The sequence below is a fragment of the Rhododendron vialii genome, chromosome 5a (genome assembly GCF_030253575.1).
Source record: "Rhododendron vialii isolate Sample 1 chromosome 5a, ASM3025357v1".
NCBI classification, from domain to species: Eukaryota; Viridiplantae; Streptophyta; class Magnoliopsida; order Ericales; family Ericaceae; genus Rhododendron; species Rhododendron vialii.
Window position 1 is genome coordinate 9,482,995 of NC_080561.1, and position 15,938 is coordinate 9,498,932.

The 15,938-nt window shown below is 38.2% G+C and overlaps 2 protein-coding genes across 6 annotated transcripts in view; one reads left to right on the forward strand and one right to left on the reverse strand.

The window, feature by feature from the left end:
- Positions 1–466: 466 nt before the first annotated feature.
- Positions 467–7,372, forward strand: LOC131325702 (uncharacterized). 2 transcript variants are annotated; one of them, XM_058358107.1, is made up of 8 exons: positions 467–536; positions 1,698–1,743; positions 2,464–2,715; positions 2,997–3,076; positions 3,378–3,427; positions 3,974–4,030; positions 4,138–4,191; positions 4,288–4,915. In XM_058358107.1, exons 3-8 carry the CDS (start codon positions 2,579–2,581, stop codon positions 4,399–4,401), a joined length of 492 nt encoding a protein of 163 aa, XP_058214090.1. In that variant the 5' UTR covers positions 467–536; positions 1,698–1,743; positions 2,464–2,578; the 3' UTR covers positions 4,402–4,915. The 2 variants fall into 2 exon arrangements, 1 of the variants encoding a protein (XP_058214090.1); XR_009199789.1 differs by lacking the exons at positions 467–536; positions 1,698–1,743; positions 3,378–3,427 and adding an exon at positions 6,702–7,372 and having other exon boundaries at positions 1,758–2,715; positions 2,997–3,077; positions 4,288–4,397; positions 4,678–4,748.
- Positions 6,475–15,938, reverse strand: part of LOC131325692 (putative F-box protein At3g10430) — a 35,414-nt gene continuing 25,950 nt past the window's right edge. The window contains exons 1-3 of one of the 4 annotated variants that reach the window (XM_058358093.1): positions 9,412–9,690; positions 6,870–7,806; positions 6,475–6,781 (exon numbers count right to left, since the gene is read on the reverse strand). In XM_058358093.1, the coding sequence (XP_058214076.1) occupies positions 7,092–7,790 (699 nt within the window). In that variant the 5' untranslated portion in view covers positions 7,791–7,806; positions 9,412–9,690 and the 3' untranslated portion in view covers positions 6,475–6,781; positions 6,870–7,091. Of the gene's footprint in view, positions 7,807–9,411; positions 9,691–15,938 lie in introns of those variants that run through there. The other 3 variants (XM_058358095.1, XM_058358094.1, XM_058358092.1) reach the window with 3 other exon arrangements.

Sequence of the window (15,938 nt, forward strand, 5' to 3'; positions counted from 1 at the left end):
AATCTCTCTCTCTCTCTCTCTCTCTCTCTCTCTCTCTCTCCTATATATCATTGGCGCTGGACATGTCGATCATCACCACCTCGGCCGAATAACCTCACCAGAGAACAGAAACAGAGGTGAAGGCCATGTAAGAGTCGTGACTAGTAAAGCACAGGAAATAGTACAACGTGTTGGGCGAGAAGGAGAGGAGATTCGAGATATTCAAGGACAATCTCAAGTTCAACGATGAGCACAACAGCGCCGAGGACCGAAGTTACAAGGTGGGGCTGTTCCGGTTTGCTAACCGGAACCAGTGCCGGACTCGTGTTTGCAGATGAAGTGCCAATCCATTTTTGTGGTGGTTCTATTTTTTTTGTTGGGTTATTTCCTGACTTATTGGGTCATTTTATTGAGACCCACTTGGGTCATTTTATTTCCTGACTTATTGGGTCCTTCGAATAGTGTTGCTAACATAGAGCAATTCAAAACTACTACAGTTGGCATCCATATATTTGTCACTGGGGGTATTGGTGGAGTGCATAGACATGGAGAGCATAGTAAGTACATATACGAATACGAACTTAAGATGAATGAAAAACTATAAAAAGTATTCCTTATGCTTACCCAAACATGAGGTGTCGCACAGTTGAAAACAAATTGTGTTCTTTCCTTTTAGTCAGTTGTGTTGTGGAACATAGTATTATGCACGATGTTTGTGTCTATGGTACACAAATTACTTTTTGGTGTATGGTACCTAAAAAGTCACTTTAGTGGTAAGTATTCCATGTTGATTGGTAAGTATTTCATAACGAGTGGTAAGTATTCCACATTGAGTGATAAGTATTATACATATGGAATACTTATCACTCAATGTGGAATACTCACCACTTCATATGAACTACTTCCACACTGAGTGGTAAGTAGTATTTTATATGGAGTGGTAAGTATCCCACATTGATTGATACTTACCACTTCTTATGAAGTACTTACCACTCAATGTGGAATACTTACCGCTAAAGTGACTTTTTGGGTACCGTACACGCACAAAAAAATTGTGTAGCATAGATGAACTCTTCCTATGAGGAGTTGCTTCACTCTATTTGTCTTAGTATGCCTTTATTTACTATGGCTCACTTCTCTCAAGCTCTTCATAAGACAAAATAAACCAATTATTATTTCTCAAGTCTATTGCCCCGTTTAGTCAATTGTTTTAGTTCGTTTCCCTTGAAAGCGTGGCCATACATGATACATATCTTATTGAATGGGCAAGCTTAAAGATTCTACTTTTCAACAGCTAAGTCCATAGCTGACTGGACTTTTTTATTAATCCTAATCTACTCTATCCTAGGGGACGTGGGGAGGGGGGATGGGTGCTTACGGGAATCGAACCCTGCCCATGTGCATGGGAGTATAAAGGAGGCACCAGCTAAGTCCATTACAAATTATTTGAATAATATTGGTCAAAAAATATGCTAAAGCAATCAGCATTTTTTGCAGAAGTTAATTCCTTTAGATCACATGCATTCGATTTTGTTAGAAGTTAAATACAAGGTGCTTAGTCCTTCAACGTTAGACACGACAAGTCTTGGCATGCTCACGCTCACATCTCACACCTTGAGATTTTTCGCTCACGCCTTTGTGCGGCGAAAATGTGCTAAACAAGAACATAACTGAGCCTTAGTGTATGTAATTTGACTTATTGTGGTTCATTTATGCAGGTGGAAAGAGAGGAGATTAAATGTATGGGCAAAGAGTAGCTTAAAAGTGAATATCTAATTTTGAAGAAACCATGATCGTGGATTGCTTGAAAGAGAAGCTTAAACATAGTGCAAGCAGTCAAGATCAATCTCGAAATCAACTTACCTTCTATCAACATCGCTTATGCTCCCTATGTTTACAAACTACGTAGTGATAGTTATGATACCTCCTATGCAAAAACCATTCATATAAATGAAACAAAGCACGTTTCTACGCATTCAATTCAATGGCCAATGAGCACAAAACTACATGCATTGCACGTCGCATTAACACTAGTTATTGTTAAAATGATTTCGAATCCAGTTCTTCTTACATCAAATTTCATAATCGAGATCCATATGTTGTATACTAGAACCCAAAACAAATCAACAGAGAGGTATTGGGGGTATTAGTAGTATATCAATACACTTTAGGTAATAATGCCTTTGACTCATCTCTGGCTACTAACAATTCCAATGTTGACGGGTTGGGAGTACCTATTGATGGAAGAGGGTCTCTAGGCGATCACGAGCGAAGACGTGTTTAAGTGAAAGCGCCTGGGATTATTGAACGTAAATCTGTGTAGTAATAAAAGAGCCAACTCTGCCTTGCCAAGCCACGGGATGGAATTGCCAAATTGCCCTCCTCAACTTTGTTTTGCAATTTGTTCTTGCATGTGTTGAGTTGGGAGTAGTTTAGGTATTGTATCTTTTCCTTATTTCACTCAATTACCTTGTACTTCCTCAGCCGTCCCTAGATTTCTGGCCGATTTCCTCCTGGATTTGCTGGATTTTGTGTGGCTTGAGAAAAGCTATTGATCAAAAAAGAAAGTTAATCTTCCAACCATCTCTCTCTCAAAACCATGTCTCTCTCTCAATCGCTGCCAAATCAAGGTTTTTTGTGGAAACGAAGGAGGCGATTCTACGAACTCCGTTGCATCACCGGTGGTATGGATGTTGACGGCGGTACTGGGTTTCCCTCTCTCGTTGGTTCGAGAAGGTATTTTCCTCTGTCCCTTGAATTCATTATTCTTCTGTACTTGATCTCTCCATAGTAAGTATGTAGATATGGACGTATGTAGTAATCGTTCCAGGAGATTATGGCATTTGTTTTTATCTTTTTCTCCTGCTGAGATGGATTCCAAGTTTATCATCTGCAGTAAGCATCAGATCAATAATCTATATCTGATTGAGATTTCCGGAGTAATTGTATTAAGCTATGAGTATCGAATTATGGATTAGTTTGAATACTGCATCGGATTCCTGATGTCTTTTTTGTAGTGAATTCGATGGGATATATTGGACTACTCACGTCAATGTGCCACTGTTGAAACAATGGATAAGCTATTCAAATTGGCGGAGGTGCGTTGAGAAATTCGTAAATGTATTCCTCATTTATGTTTTACAGGAGTTTGAATATTGACTTTACTGGAAAAGGTAAATTAGCTGTCTTAATGTAAATCTTTGCTCTAGACAGACTATAATCTGCAAGTAATTGGAAATCCTTTGATTGTTCTGGATGCCAATGAACTTATTTGTAGCTATTTCCGTTTATCCGTATATATTGATTATTACATTAGGGAAATAGTTGAACACAAGGGGTATAACCAAAACCTCTCAGATTCTCTCTGGTCATATAAATGTTAAGAGTATGATTTTGCTGGCCCAAGGCAGTTGCAAAGCATATGGTTGCCGTCAGTGCTAATCTAACGGTGTTATACTGTTCTGTTTCCTTTTGTGCTTAGGGGGTTAACATCTCCTGTCGTCTTTGATGATATCAGTTTTGTGCAAAAGAGTATAAAACATGGATAGTGATTGCTTGTTCCCTGCATGCTAATCCAATATGTAAATGTATTTTATTCCTCACTTTTGTGTTTTAAGCCCACTCATTCCTTTTTATGCCAATCCAATATGTCGATGTGCCAAATGTAAATGTATTTTATTCCTCAGTTTTGTATTCTCTCTATCTAATCTGCAGCCGTAGGTATAGTGAATGTCTGTGTTCTTGTACTCGTGACACGAACTAGGCAAAAGCATTGGATGGCTTGGAGCAATAGCAGAGAATTTGTGTGTACCTTATAAACTCCTTTTTGTCTGGGTTCTTAAGTTTAGACCCCCTTATTTGTGGGTTTCATGACCCAACAGCTGCGCGAAATATACAACTATGTTTTAGAAGATTCTTGTGATCCACCAAGGGGGCACTTTTCAACAGAAATTTACGAGGGATTCTTATCAATGGCCTTGCATATTTTCTGCAGGTGCTTTTAGGTTTATTGAGCGTATGGAATGTTTTCTTTCCTTGGACACCTGCAAGAGTGAGTACATCAGTGCTACAAAGTTAGTTTGAGAATTTCTTTCTTTATGGGTGCTACCTGATATGTTTTCATAAAAGTGAGTTCTGACATTGTATCGGAAATTCCAGGCCATTTTACCCTATTCTCAAACCTTGGAGAAGCTTGCGCCTCATATTCAACAGGCATGTTTACCATTACTTGGTTTTTTTTTTTTTTTGATTGTCTCGGAAATTCCTTGATAATTCTCTTACACCATGCTAAACTTGCTCAAAATTTAGGTTAGTATGGAAAGCAACGGAAAAGGGGTGTCAATTGATGGTGTGGCTCTTCCCTACGAGAGTGGTGAAATAACCAGGAACAAATGGTCAGCACAGCTTTTACCAACCAGGTAATTTACAAGCTCTAAATTCTACTCCTATATTGAAACTAGGAAGTAAATGAGCTTTTTCATCTGATGTTTCTTGGAGTTCAGTAATATATCATGTCTGAGGTAGCTACTAATGGCAGTTGAGTACTTTTTTCTTTCCTAGTGTGTTGCATATGATGACCTTCTGATTAGAGGTGCTATGTAAAACTCATTTGTCTTCTTGAATACTGTTGAATATGTACACTTCATGTTGCATGACTATATCATTTCCTGAAGTCAAAACCCATCTTGAAACTTTCAGGGGCGAGTAGTAGTTCCTTGTGATTTTATTGGTGGGTGTTGTGACGAGTCAGCAACCTGTGCACTTGAAAGGTAGGCTATTCATTTTCTCTCTCTCTCTCTCTCTCTCTCTCTCTCTCTCTCTCTCTCTCAGGGGCGAATAGTTCCTTGGGATTTTATTTCTGGGGTTTAAATGCTTGACCATTATGCTGATCTGGTATCAACACTATTGTTTCTCTTTGAAATGCTGAAGTTTCATTTTCCTGTTCTTGCAATTTAGGTTATAAAGAAACTAATAGTAACAAACTGGCCATGAGTTTGGGCAAAGTTCCTCCGGACACCCTTGTCGGTTTAAAAGAAATTTTTCGCAGCATCATTTGTTTCTAAAACCTTAAGGTGGGAAACAACCATAACTCAATTTTCGCGGATTGCATCCTCAATATGGCCAGTGGGTGAGTGAGACTGTGCTTATACTCACTTGTTCCTCGCATCCATCCTCACCCGCACTCACTCAGTAGTTTCCACCACACAGTCCTACGCTTCACCCTACCCTCCACCATTGCCTTACTTCCAGCCTCCTTATTCTGTGGTACCTCGTTTGCCCTTCACAACCGAGATAAGCCGATTCTCTTCTCCTTCTCTGTTTAAAAAAAAGGGGCTGTCAACAGCCATCTCCCATCCTTCGTACATTGCCGCCATTCACTCCCATGCCTACCATGCGATCCCAGCCTCAACTCCCTTTTCCTACTCAAGCCCCTTCCCATAGTCTCCACACTTTATGCTTGTAAACTATAGCATTAACGATGGCTTAAATGGGCCGAAAATTGATATAATGCGAGCTGATGGTAAGTTGTATACATGCCAAAGTGACGAAAAATGATCTCTTAAAAGGAAAGAGGGACAAAGATGTTTATCTACAACCTCACATTACTAGTAAAAAGGGTCACTGGCCAGATCTCTTTATTTCTTAAAAAAAAAAAGAAGCTAATGTATGTGAGTTCTAAGAGGCATTGTGTTGATACGATGAATGAGTCGTCAATATGGTGTAAATCTTTTTATTCTGACCGAGCATTGAGTTCACTTCTGGTATCACCATTTTGTGGGTTCAAGCAATGGTGTCTCTCTTTCTCAGAAAAACATTTGGTTCTAGCTAGTTTTATTTGCTTCCTTGCGAAAATAATAGTTTTCTGGATTGCTGGGAACATGGGCAAATTAACAAAGTCACATATAATACAATTAACACATTTTTATCAATTCTTTATATCCACCATCGTTTCCCTCCTTCCTTTCTCTTGTTTAGGGATATAAACGAGTCAAATTGAACCGAGTTTTAGAATGTTTAGGTTCATTTTTGAGGTTTTTAAACGAACTCAAACTGAGCTTGAGCTCACTAGATTTTTTTCAAAAATAGACTGAAAAACCTCGGTACTCGTCGAAACAATTGAAGAGGAGGAGATAAACAAATTTCACACTTAATGCCCACAATTTTATTAATCATAGCAAATCACACAAATTACAAAGGATTTTCCGTCTGGAAATCTAAATCACACGTCTCTCTTTTTTGTTTTTCTTCCTCATTCTCAAGTCTTAATTGTTACAATCTCACACTTAGACATATATAGCACTCAAATAAGTCTTAATACTTACTATTTTTTAAGTACGTATTTTCCGTTTTACAAGACAGATCATTCTCTCACAATACATCACATTCAATTCAAGAAATAAGTAATTATTTGAAAAATAAGTACTTAATACTTATTTTAGTTAACGGAACAGGACACATGCACAGAATAAGTTGATTTAAGCACGCAACAAAAAGGACAACAATACGAGGAATTTTATTACACCACCAAGTATGCCCATTGCTTAGGACACTAATAAAACATAACATTACCCAACCTAATATTAACCCAACATTACAGTTAAATCATCCTCTGAAAGATGAAAACCAAAAAAACAAGTATGAGAGCATGGATTCACCAAATATTCAATAGAGCAGGTTTTCATTAATTTCCTCCCCTCACTGAAGCTAGACTCTGCTTGTAGATAAAATTCGGCTCACCAGAAAGCGTAAGTTTCCCACGTTTTTGGGTAACAATGTCATACAAGAAGGGCGATCTAACGTGCTACAACCAGTTCGGATTAGAAGCTCATTGTTTTGCCAGAATCCCAGGGAGGTATAAAACCCAGGAAGGGGTCCCCAAGTGGATACACAAAACCGGATACACGAAACCAGCTGGATTCCGGATCATCATCATCAACCTCCTTCATCAACCAGAGCACAAATGTTGTACACCCATCCTCATAGAAAGAACAGATAACTACCAGTGAGTCCCTTAGCAATTTTTGCTGTGGAATTTTCTTCGGTCATCAGTATATGGGAACAAGTTGAACTTTTTTGGCAGAGGTGTCACTCTAAAAACCTCTTCACCCATGTCAAATGAAGCAACTGCCGTGGAAAACACCATCATTGGTGTACATGCTGTTATCCGTAAAACAAAGTTCTACATCTTGGAAATTACCACAGATTGGGAGGAACCTCCAACAACCAGAACTCGACGTGTACACCTCAGCGCAATTAACCTCGTCATCCCCTACCTCGAAAGATACAAGTTTAATGACTTTGTAAGTTTTAGCTTTGCCATCAAAACCAAACCCTACCATGCAATAACTGACCGGCTTATATGGTGGGAAGTCGAACAACGATTTGGGGAGCATATTCACTTCCCTTGTTGCAGGATTCCATAGCACAATGCTAGGTTGTCTGAAAGGACGTCCCGTTCCTCTATCATGAGAATACCAGTATAAACAAAATATGCCATCACACAGACCAAAGACACTATCTGGTTTCGTCGTGCAACCAAAAGTTAGATCCACGGGTTGCTCACCAAACCAAAACTTGGGTAACACATGATAGCCGTCATGTCCCACTATGAGACCATCAGTATTTTCATTCCAACTGACCAGACTATTACTAGAATTACTATTGAGATGCACGGCAATGAAGCTAGGGTTTCTTGTGAGAGCGCACCATCTTTTGCAAACACACTTGAACCGCACGAGAGATTTCACAGGCAATCTCACGAGGATTTCAATAACCTGATCTTCAAGAAGACACCAACTATCCATTGCCATTGCCAAAAATCGATCCCTGCAGAACAAAAGCACCGAGATATTGATAAACACCAAAAAGAGCCTGCTGCCTTTTAAACAGTAGAGCATACACACAAACTTCAATACCCAGGATCCTATTGGCTGAGCGGAGAAAGTGAGAATCTAACCAAGCAGTTATCTCATCCATGAAAAGAGTTTTGATTATATATCCCACCCATTTTCAATCAACGAGAGAGAGTTCACCATAATTTTACGAGGGTGGACAAACTAATTTCATGAAATAACAGGCGTGAATGTGGGTATATAGAATACCGACAAGTGCATTAAGGTTTTAAGTCACAAACAAAGAAAAAAGACATAAAAATTCCATGATACTTCAAAGACAGAAATTAAAGGGGTTTTTTTAGTTTTGGGGCTCGAATTTTATCGAGTAGAAGAGACGCGCTTAAAGGACCCTTTTCCTTGAATCACAACTGATGAAGATTCAATTGAACGCTATGCCAAAATCAAATAGATTTCTTTTACCCTAAAAATCAAACTTAACCCCAGAAAACCCAAAACGCCTAAATTGAAGAGCAGTTAGATTTCCGCATCAAACAATCAGAAAGAGGTCAAAAGGCTAATGATGCTTAAATAGACAAGCCCCGAATCCTGTTTTCCATTTCACAAACAATGTTTAAAATCACAGTCTATGGTAGAGAAAGAAGAGTACTTAAATGGATTCTTTTAGGCCTCGTTCAGTTGCAAAGAAAGTATAGAAAAATAATTTCTTTTTGTGTGTTCAATTAAGTTGTAGGACCCACAATTTCAATTTTTCCACTGTGAAACACTTTCTTGCAAAATAGGTCTTGCCAAAATGAAGAAATTCTTGTTTCCTTGCAAGATTTCTTGTCAAGAGAACACAAACACATACAGGAAAATAAATCTCAGTTTCCTTTACTTCACCTCACTTCACTTTTCTTGGGAACCAATTTCTGACAAACATTCCTGACAACTGAACAGAGCTTTAAGCATCATCGGCCTCTTAACTCTGGGAACTAAACCATAGACCCACAATCTTCCAATACTAACTGGAATAACATAGAATAATTTCCATGCCATCACTACAACTGTTAGTCTTGAACCACGGGTTACCGAATAGTACTTTGAGTACTTGAGCCTCACACATTTTCATTCAATGAGAGTGATCGAGTTCGCCCTATTTATATTAGGGTGAACAAAATCATTTAATGGAATAACAGGGCGTGCATTTGGGTATACACATTACCTACATGTTCATCTAAGGCTGTAAGCAAATCAAGCAGCTCGAGAACGTGCCAAGCTCGAGTTTTTGGTTCATTTAGTAAATGAGCCACTCGGCTCGGCTCGTTAACGCTCAAGCTCAAATTTTTGGCTCGTTTACGGTCCTAAAATTGTGGTGCTGGAATTTGATCCGAGTAATGGACTCGCGCGTAAAGGATTACGTTAAAAGCCAAATAGACTTACTTTACCATAAAGAAACTTTTAAATCCAGAAAACCCAAAACCCCAAAATTGGAGGGAGAGTTAGATTTACACATTAAACAATCAATAAGAGGTTAAAAGGCTGATGATGACACAAACAAAGTTTAAAATCATAATTTGTGGCAGAGAAAGAAGAGTACCGAGTGGATTCTTTTTTTGCTAATGGAAAAGTGATTGGAGCCCACTGCCAGAAGCTGAATTTGAAGCAGCGAACAAGAAGAAGAAGAAAAAGGAGAAGATGGTTTTGAATGAATATAAGAATCCTAAACCGCAATGAGAAGTTGAAACAAACATAAGAGAATCTGCGAGATTACCTTCGTTGACACTTTTGAGGAAGAGAGAGAGAGAGACGATCACAGTTCGAGATTGAAAGCGAGTCGGGGAGAGAGAGACACCACCACCACACAGACACACCACACGGTCGTAGAGGGACGAATAGCCGAATAGGGCTTATTATGATTTAGATGATTAAAAATTCGAGGGGGAAAATTTTTCACACCCCTTATTTTATATTCATGCTCTCTTTCTTTTTCGTTTTTTTTGGTCTTTAACAGCATAAATTATCATATAGTCTTTGGATGCGTGAAAAATGTATTGAAAAATTGATAACTTAATAAATCTATATAGATAAAGACGGAAAAAATAATATGAATTATTAAAAGGAAGTATGAAAATGATTCTCCTAAATTTGAATGCCATTAATATGGCCCATATGATCCATTAGGGGTGGGTTCTCACTACATTTGTTTTCCAATTTTTTGACTGAAATTTATTTTTGCATAAATTTTGTTTAAATTTTCATCATAATTTTGGGATTAATCGTTCATCCCAAATCGAGGAATAAAAAATTTGGATTTAAAAAGTTTATATAAAATGACACTTTAGACAACAAAAGAATACCAACTAGTAGTATTTGGCATTTTTCGACTGTAGTGAATTTTTTAATTTCGGTCATAATTTTTTACTCTTTAGACTCTTTTCATTGAGACATGATTAATGTAAAAAATAAAAAATGAATTTAACAAAAGTTTTTTTAAAAATGCACGAGAATACCAAAATGAATAAATAAACAAAACATATAGCGTGAGATTTTTCACATGTATCTGTGTGTTTTATTTTTTTTCTATCCCTCTTTCCAGAGCCGGCCCTAAGTTTACTTGCGTTGCAACCGCTTTAGACATCCAAAAAATTTTGAATTTCACGAGGCTCTCCTACTTAACAGTCCAACAAAAGGTCTCATTTTTTATTTTTGCATTAAGCCCTTGAAAAGTCGGGACCGGCTCTGCCTCTTCCTCTCCCTTTGCTCTTGTTTAATTTCTAGGACGATAGTATCCCAAGATCCTGAGTGTTTTTTTTTTGTTTGTTGTGAGTCAAGCATGCAGTTCAGATTTCCCAAAAAGTATGTCGTTTCAAACTAGTTAGGCAAGTTTGTCCGTAGAAAATGGTAGAGATTGATCTTACGTTCACCTAAAATAGAGGTGTCACGGCACGGCTCGTTTAACTTCGTGCTAATCGTGCTTCGTGCCGTGCCGTGCCGGCCCATTTACAGTATTTTGCTAAAATCGTGTTGTGCCGTGCCGTGCCGTTTGTCAATCGTGTCGTGCCGTGCCGGCCCGTTTTCTTAAATCGTATCGTGTCGTGCCAGCCCGCTTGTCAATCGTGTCGTCTCGTGCCGGCCCATTTTCTTAAATCGTGTCGTGTCATGTCGTGCCGGCCCGCTTGCCAATCGTGTCGTGTCGTGCCGGCCCATTTTCTTAAATCGTGTCGTGTCGTGTCGTGCCGGCCCTTTTTCTTAAATCGTGTCGGGCCGTGCTGGCCCGTTTTCTTAAATCGTGTCTTGTCGTGCCATTTTCAATCGAGTCAAGACGTGCTGACCTGTTTACTTAATCATGTCGGAGTGTGCCGTTTTAAATGAATTCCTTCAATGATGGATGATGATATTGTCGTGTATAGGTTGATCAATGAGAAATAGTCCCAGGATACGGATGATAATGGCTATGGTCCTATGGAAGCTTGGTTGGTTGTTACGCTCCGTTTGAAACTTTGAATATAGATGTTATTCTTGTCTATTTGAATGTGACTTCCAATTTTTGTTCTAATTCCACATTAAGAATGATAAGAATGATGAGAATGTGACTTTCAAATATAAATATTATTTTTGTTCCAATTCCACCCATTCAATAAGAATGATAATGGTGTCCCTGGACCCTGATCAATCAAATGCAAAATGACGTAAAATTTAACAATTAAAAAAATAACATTACAAATGGTCCTAACTGGAATGTACTAGAGCTGCGACACATTAACAAAACCAAGTAAGCCACTTGAGAGTTACATGACTTCAAGGGCCTTCAAAGCCTCGAAAACAAATCAAAAGCTCCAAAAGGGCAGTAGGGCACTAGAAGTTGTTACAATTGAAGCTCACACCTACTGAAACTCTAGCAGAAAACCAAAATAACCTTGAAATCAAATCAAAAGCTCCAAAAGCATTCATTTGAACCAACATGGACAAATGCCTCCGAATGCTTGAACTTCGGAATGCCTCAAACTGAACTCCACATGACAAAAGAATGGTGGAATGATCTTGGACACACCTGCTGCTGCACACACTCATTGCACTTGCACACACCTGCTGCTGCACACACCTGCTGCTGCACACACCTACTGCTCCACACACTCACAGCACTACAGCAGCAGTAACAACAACAGTTTCACACAGCAGCAGCAGAAAACTGGAAGTAAAACCTGCTACACACGTGACACAGCCCTTTTCACACATAGGCAGCCTCAAATATAGGCCTTTTGGCTCAGATTTTTAAGCATCATAGCCAGAAAACTCAGAGTAGCATTCAAACCGTAAAAAATGCCCCAAAAACACAAACTAAACCTGCCTAACTAGCTGAAAACTGTCCAAAACCACACCTGCTGCTGCACACACTCATTGCACTTGCACATTAAGTTACCAGCAGCAGCAGCAACAACAGTTTCACACAAGCAGCAACAACAGCCCCTTTCACACACAGGACAGCCTCAAATATAGGCCTTTTGGCCCAGAAAATAGCATCAAAACTGCAGAAGAACAACATGCTAAACCAAACATAGGCATGGCATCAAGGTAGTAATGAAAACATGATTGGGCTCAGAAAAAATATATTTTGGGAATTAGAATGGTACTCATGGCTGCATCTAATGATACCCCGCCAAGGCGCCAAGGTATCCACCTTAATTATAAATTGAATTTTAATTCATCATTGCCCACAAATAAGATAACACCCATGTTCATAATTTTTGCATACCACCAAACACCAAAACCTATGAAACTTGCTGTTTGACATGCTGTTTTCTGCAGTTTAGGCTCAGATTATATCATGAATCATCATAGCCATACTAAACACCCATTAGGCTCAGCTTATATCATCATAGCCACAGTAAACACCAATTTGGCTCAGATTATATCATCATAACCACACTAAACACCAAAGGCTCTGATTATATCATCATAGCCACACTTAAACACCAATTAGGCTCAGATTACATCATCATAGCCACACTTAACACCAATTTAGCTCAGATTACATCATCACAGCTACACTAAACACTAAAGGTTCAGATCAGATTATATCATCATAGCACACACTTAGATATATAAAGAATAACACCTGGATGTGGCAACATTAAGTTGCCATTTAAGGCCTTCATAAGTTACCAACATCATCATGGCCACACTAAACACCAAAAGCTCAGATTATATCATCATAGCACACACTCAGATATATAAAGAATAGCACCTGGATGCGGCAACATTAAGTTGCCATTTAAGACCTTATAAGTTACCAGCATCAGCAATGCATCTCTCCCTAATCAGCATCTATATCTGAGTCCGAAAAATAATCTCTGAATTCATCTCTAGGATGACATTTTTGAATTCCAAGACGTGCATCCTCCCAATCTTTTAAGCATATAAGACAGTCCAAAATGTCAGGAGCTAGTCTGCTCCTCCTCTCATCCAACACTCTATTACCTGCACTAAAAGCAGATTCGAAAGCCACTGAAGACACAGGTGGTGTTAGTAAATCACGTGCCATGATAGAAAGAATAGGAAATGTCCTTTCAGTTTTTTTCCACCAAGCTAAGATATCAAATGATTGTAACTCATCTTTGGTAAGTAAATTTATCTCTAAATATTGACTAAGTTCAGAGCGTGAAGAAGTTTCACTTCTACCCGACCCTGAAATCAGAAACCAAGATGGGTCATTCTCATTGTTACTTGTCGAACATGGGTCATCAATACTTGAAGATGGACCAGCAGTAGTAGTAGTAGTGCTTGCAAATTTAGACTCATATGAAGCATATATTGAAGTCAACAGTGCAGTCACAGTAGAAGTAGAAGGTAATGTAATTCCTAAATTCTCACCAATCCCTTTTAAGAGCAATTCAACACCATTTACCTTAATCCTTGGGTCCATTACAGAAGCTACAATAAATATTGTTAGCATGTTCTCAAAATATTTTTTGAATTTATCTTCCATAGACTTACAAGCAGCTACAAAATTTGGTTTCGTTCTATGATTTTTAAGATTGTGACTCATATTATACAAGTGATTAAGTACAAGACAAGTAGTAGGATAACGAACACCTGAGCAAGCTAAGGTAGCAGCATAAAATATTTTCAAAAATTTCATAAACTCAAAAGTAATCTTCCAATCAGCTCGAGTTAAACCACCATCAGGACGCGTGTGCTTGGAATTAACATAAGCAGAAATTACATCAGCGTGATTCCTACAAGATTTTAACATAAGAAATGTTGAATTCCAACGAGTTTTAACATCAGTTTTGATTTGTTTTTGTTTAACGTTGTAACTTACACACAATCCTTCAAATTCTTGTTGCCTAGCTGGGGATATAGCAATAAAAAGAATAGCATCTCTAATTTTTTCCACTTGTGGTCCTATGTGTTTCAAACCATCTTGCACAACTAAGTTAATTATATGGCATACACATCGCACATGAAAAAATTGTCCGGCATGAGGAGTAGTCAAATTCGTTTTGAACAAATCAATTGAACTGGTATTAGCGGAATGGTTATCAAAAGTAATACTGAAAACTTTATCAACAATTTCAAACTCCCTAAAAACACCCATTATACATTGAAAAATGTTCATAGCATTATGAGGATACTCCATTAAACGAAAAGCAATAATTTTTTTATTCAAAATCCAATTGGCGTCTATATAATGAGCTGTCACAGAAATGTAACCAAGATTATTTCGACCACTCCTCATATCAGAAGTAAAAGAGATTAAATTACCAAGTTCTGCAATTTCACTTATCAAATTTTTTCTAACTTCATTAAAAACTTTCAAAGAATCACTTCTGGTTGTATTTCTAGAAACTTTCGAAAAAAGAGGATTAAGATAATGTTTGACAAAATATTCAAATCTAATATCATCACCAAAAGTAAACGGTTGTTCTGCTGCAACTACGTAACGGGCCAATCCCTCTCTCATACTAGATTGAGAATATACGAAATTCGATGTACCATCTACGGTATCAATACCACCAGATTCACCACTGACTTGGCCAACTAAGGTATGTTTAAATTTTTGATGTTTGTTCTCTAAATGTCGTTGAAGATGACCTACGCCGCCACCACTTGCGCAAGTAAAATTTTTTGGACAATAATTACATACAGCTCTAGGTCCTATATCAATTCCATGTGCATCTTTAAACTTCTTAACAATGGTTAAATGATGCCATACCCAAGAGCGACGCCTTTTATCACCTGACTGGGCTGATTGGCTACCACCTGCTACGCCCATAGGAGTAGAAGCTGATGCAATGTTTGAAGCAGCTTCACCTACAGACTCCCTTTCCGGTGGTAGAGTTCGTCCATCATCATCCAAGTCAGGGTGTAAACCCTCATAGTCAAAATGAATATTTTCAGGATCCATCTCCTATAAAAAACTGAAAACAAAACAGAGAAAATTAGTGCACTAGAATATTAGTACAAAAGTTCGGAAAATCAAAACAAACTGCTCAAACAAGAATTAACAATAATTGATAGAGTTAATACATCAGTTTTGTAAAGCTCCTACAAAGATCCATGATATCCCAATGCAATTAGAACCATGTTTTAGATACTCGTGAAAACTTTTTAAGCTCTATTACAACAATAATGATGCACTTCTAATCCTAGGTGTGATATGGACTTGAGATAAGAAGAGGAATTATTATTAATAACTTTCTGCTTTAAACATTTAAAACTCTAAAACTAGATCACTTTTGCACCCCTTCATCGTACTCCCATACTGTTAGATATAGAAGTGTTAGTCTGCCTTGAAATCTGACATGTTAAAGCAACCAAAATGAAGAAATTGATGCTCAAGGGCTACCGTTCAGCATAATAAGCCTTTTCCAACCGCCATTTACTAGTCAAGGCTAATTACTAGTAGGGCTGCAATCCCATACCCATCCTCCTTAGTCTTTAAGGTGCTTTACGCCAAGGATTTAGCATTGAGCAGCCTATCATAAAAGGACAAAAGGTTTCTCCAATAGGCTATCCTTTCTTCGGCATTAAGTGGTCCGCCTTCATAGTTCATACACTTGTAGAATGCAGTTCAAAGAACAATGACAAAGTAAATGAACAAATAAGAAATAGTGCAGGAAA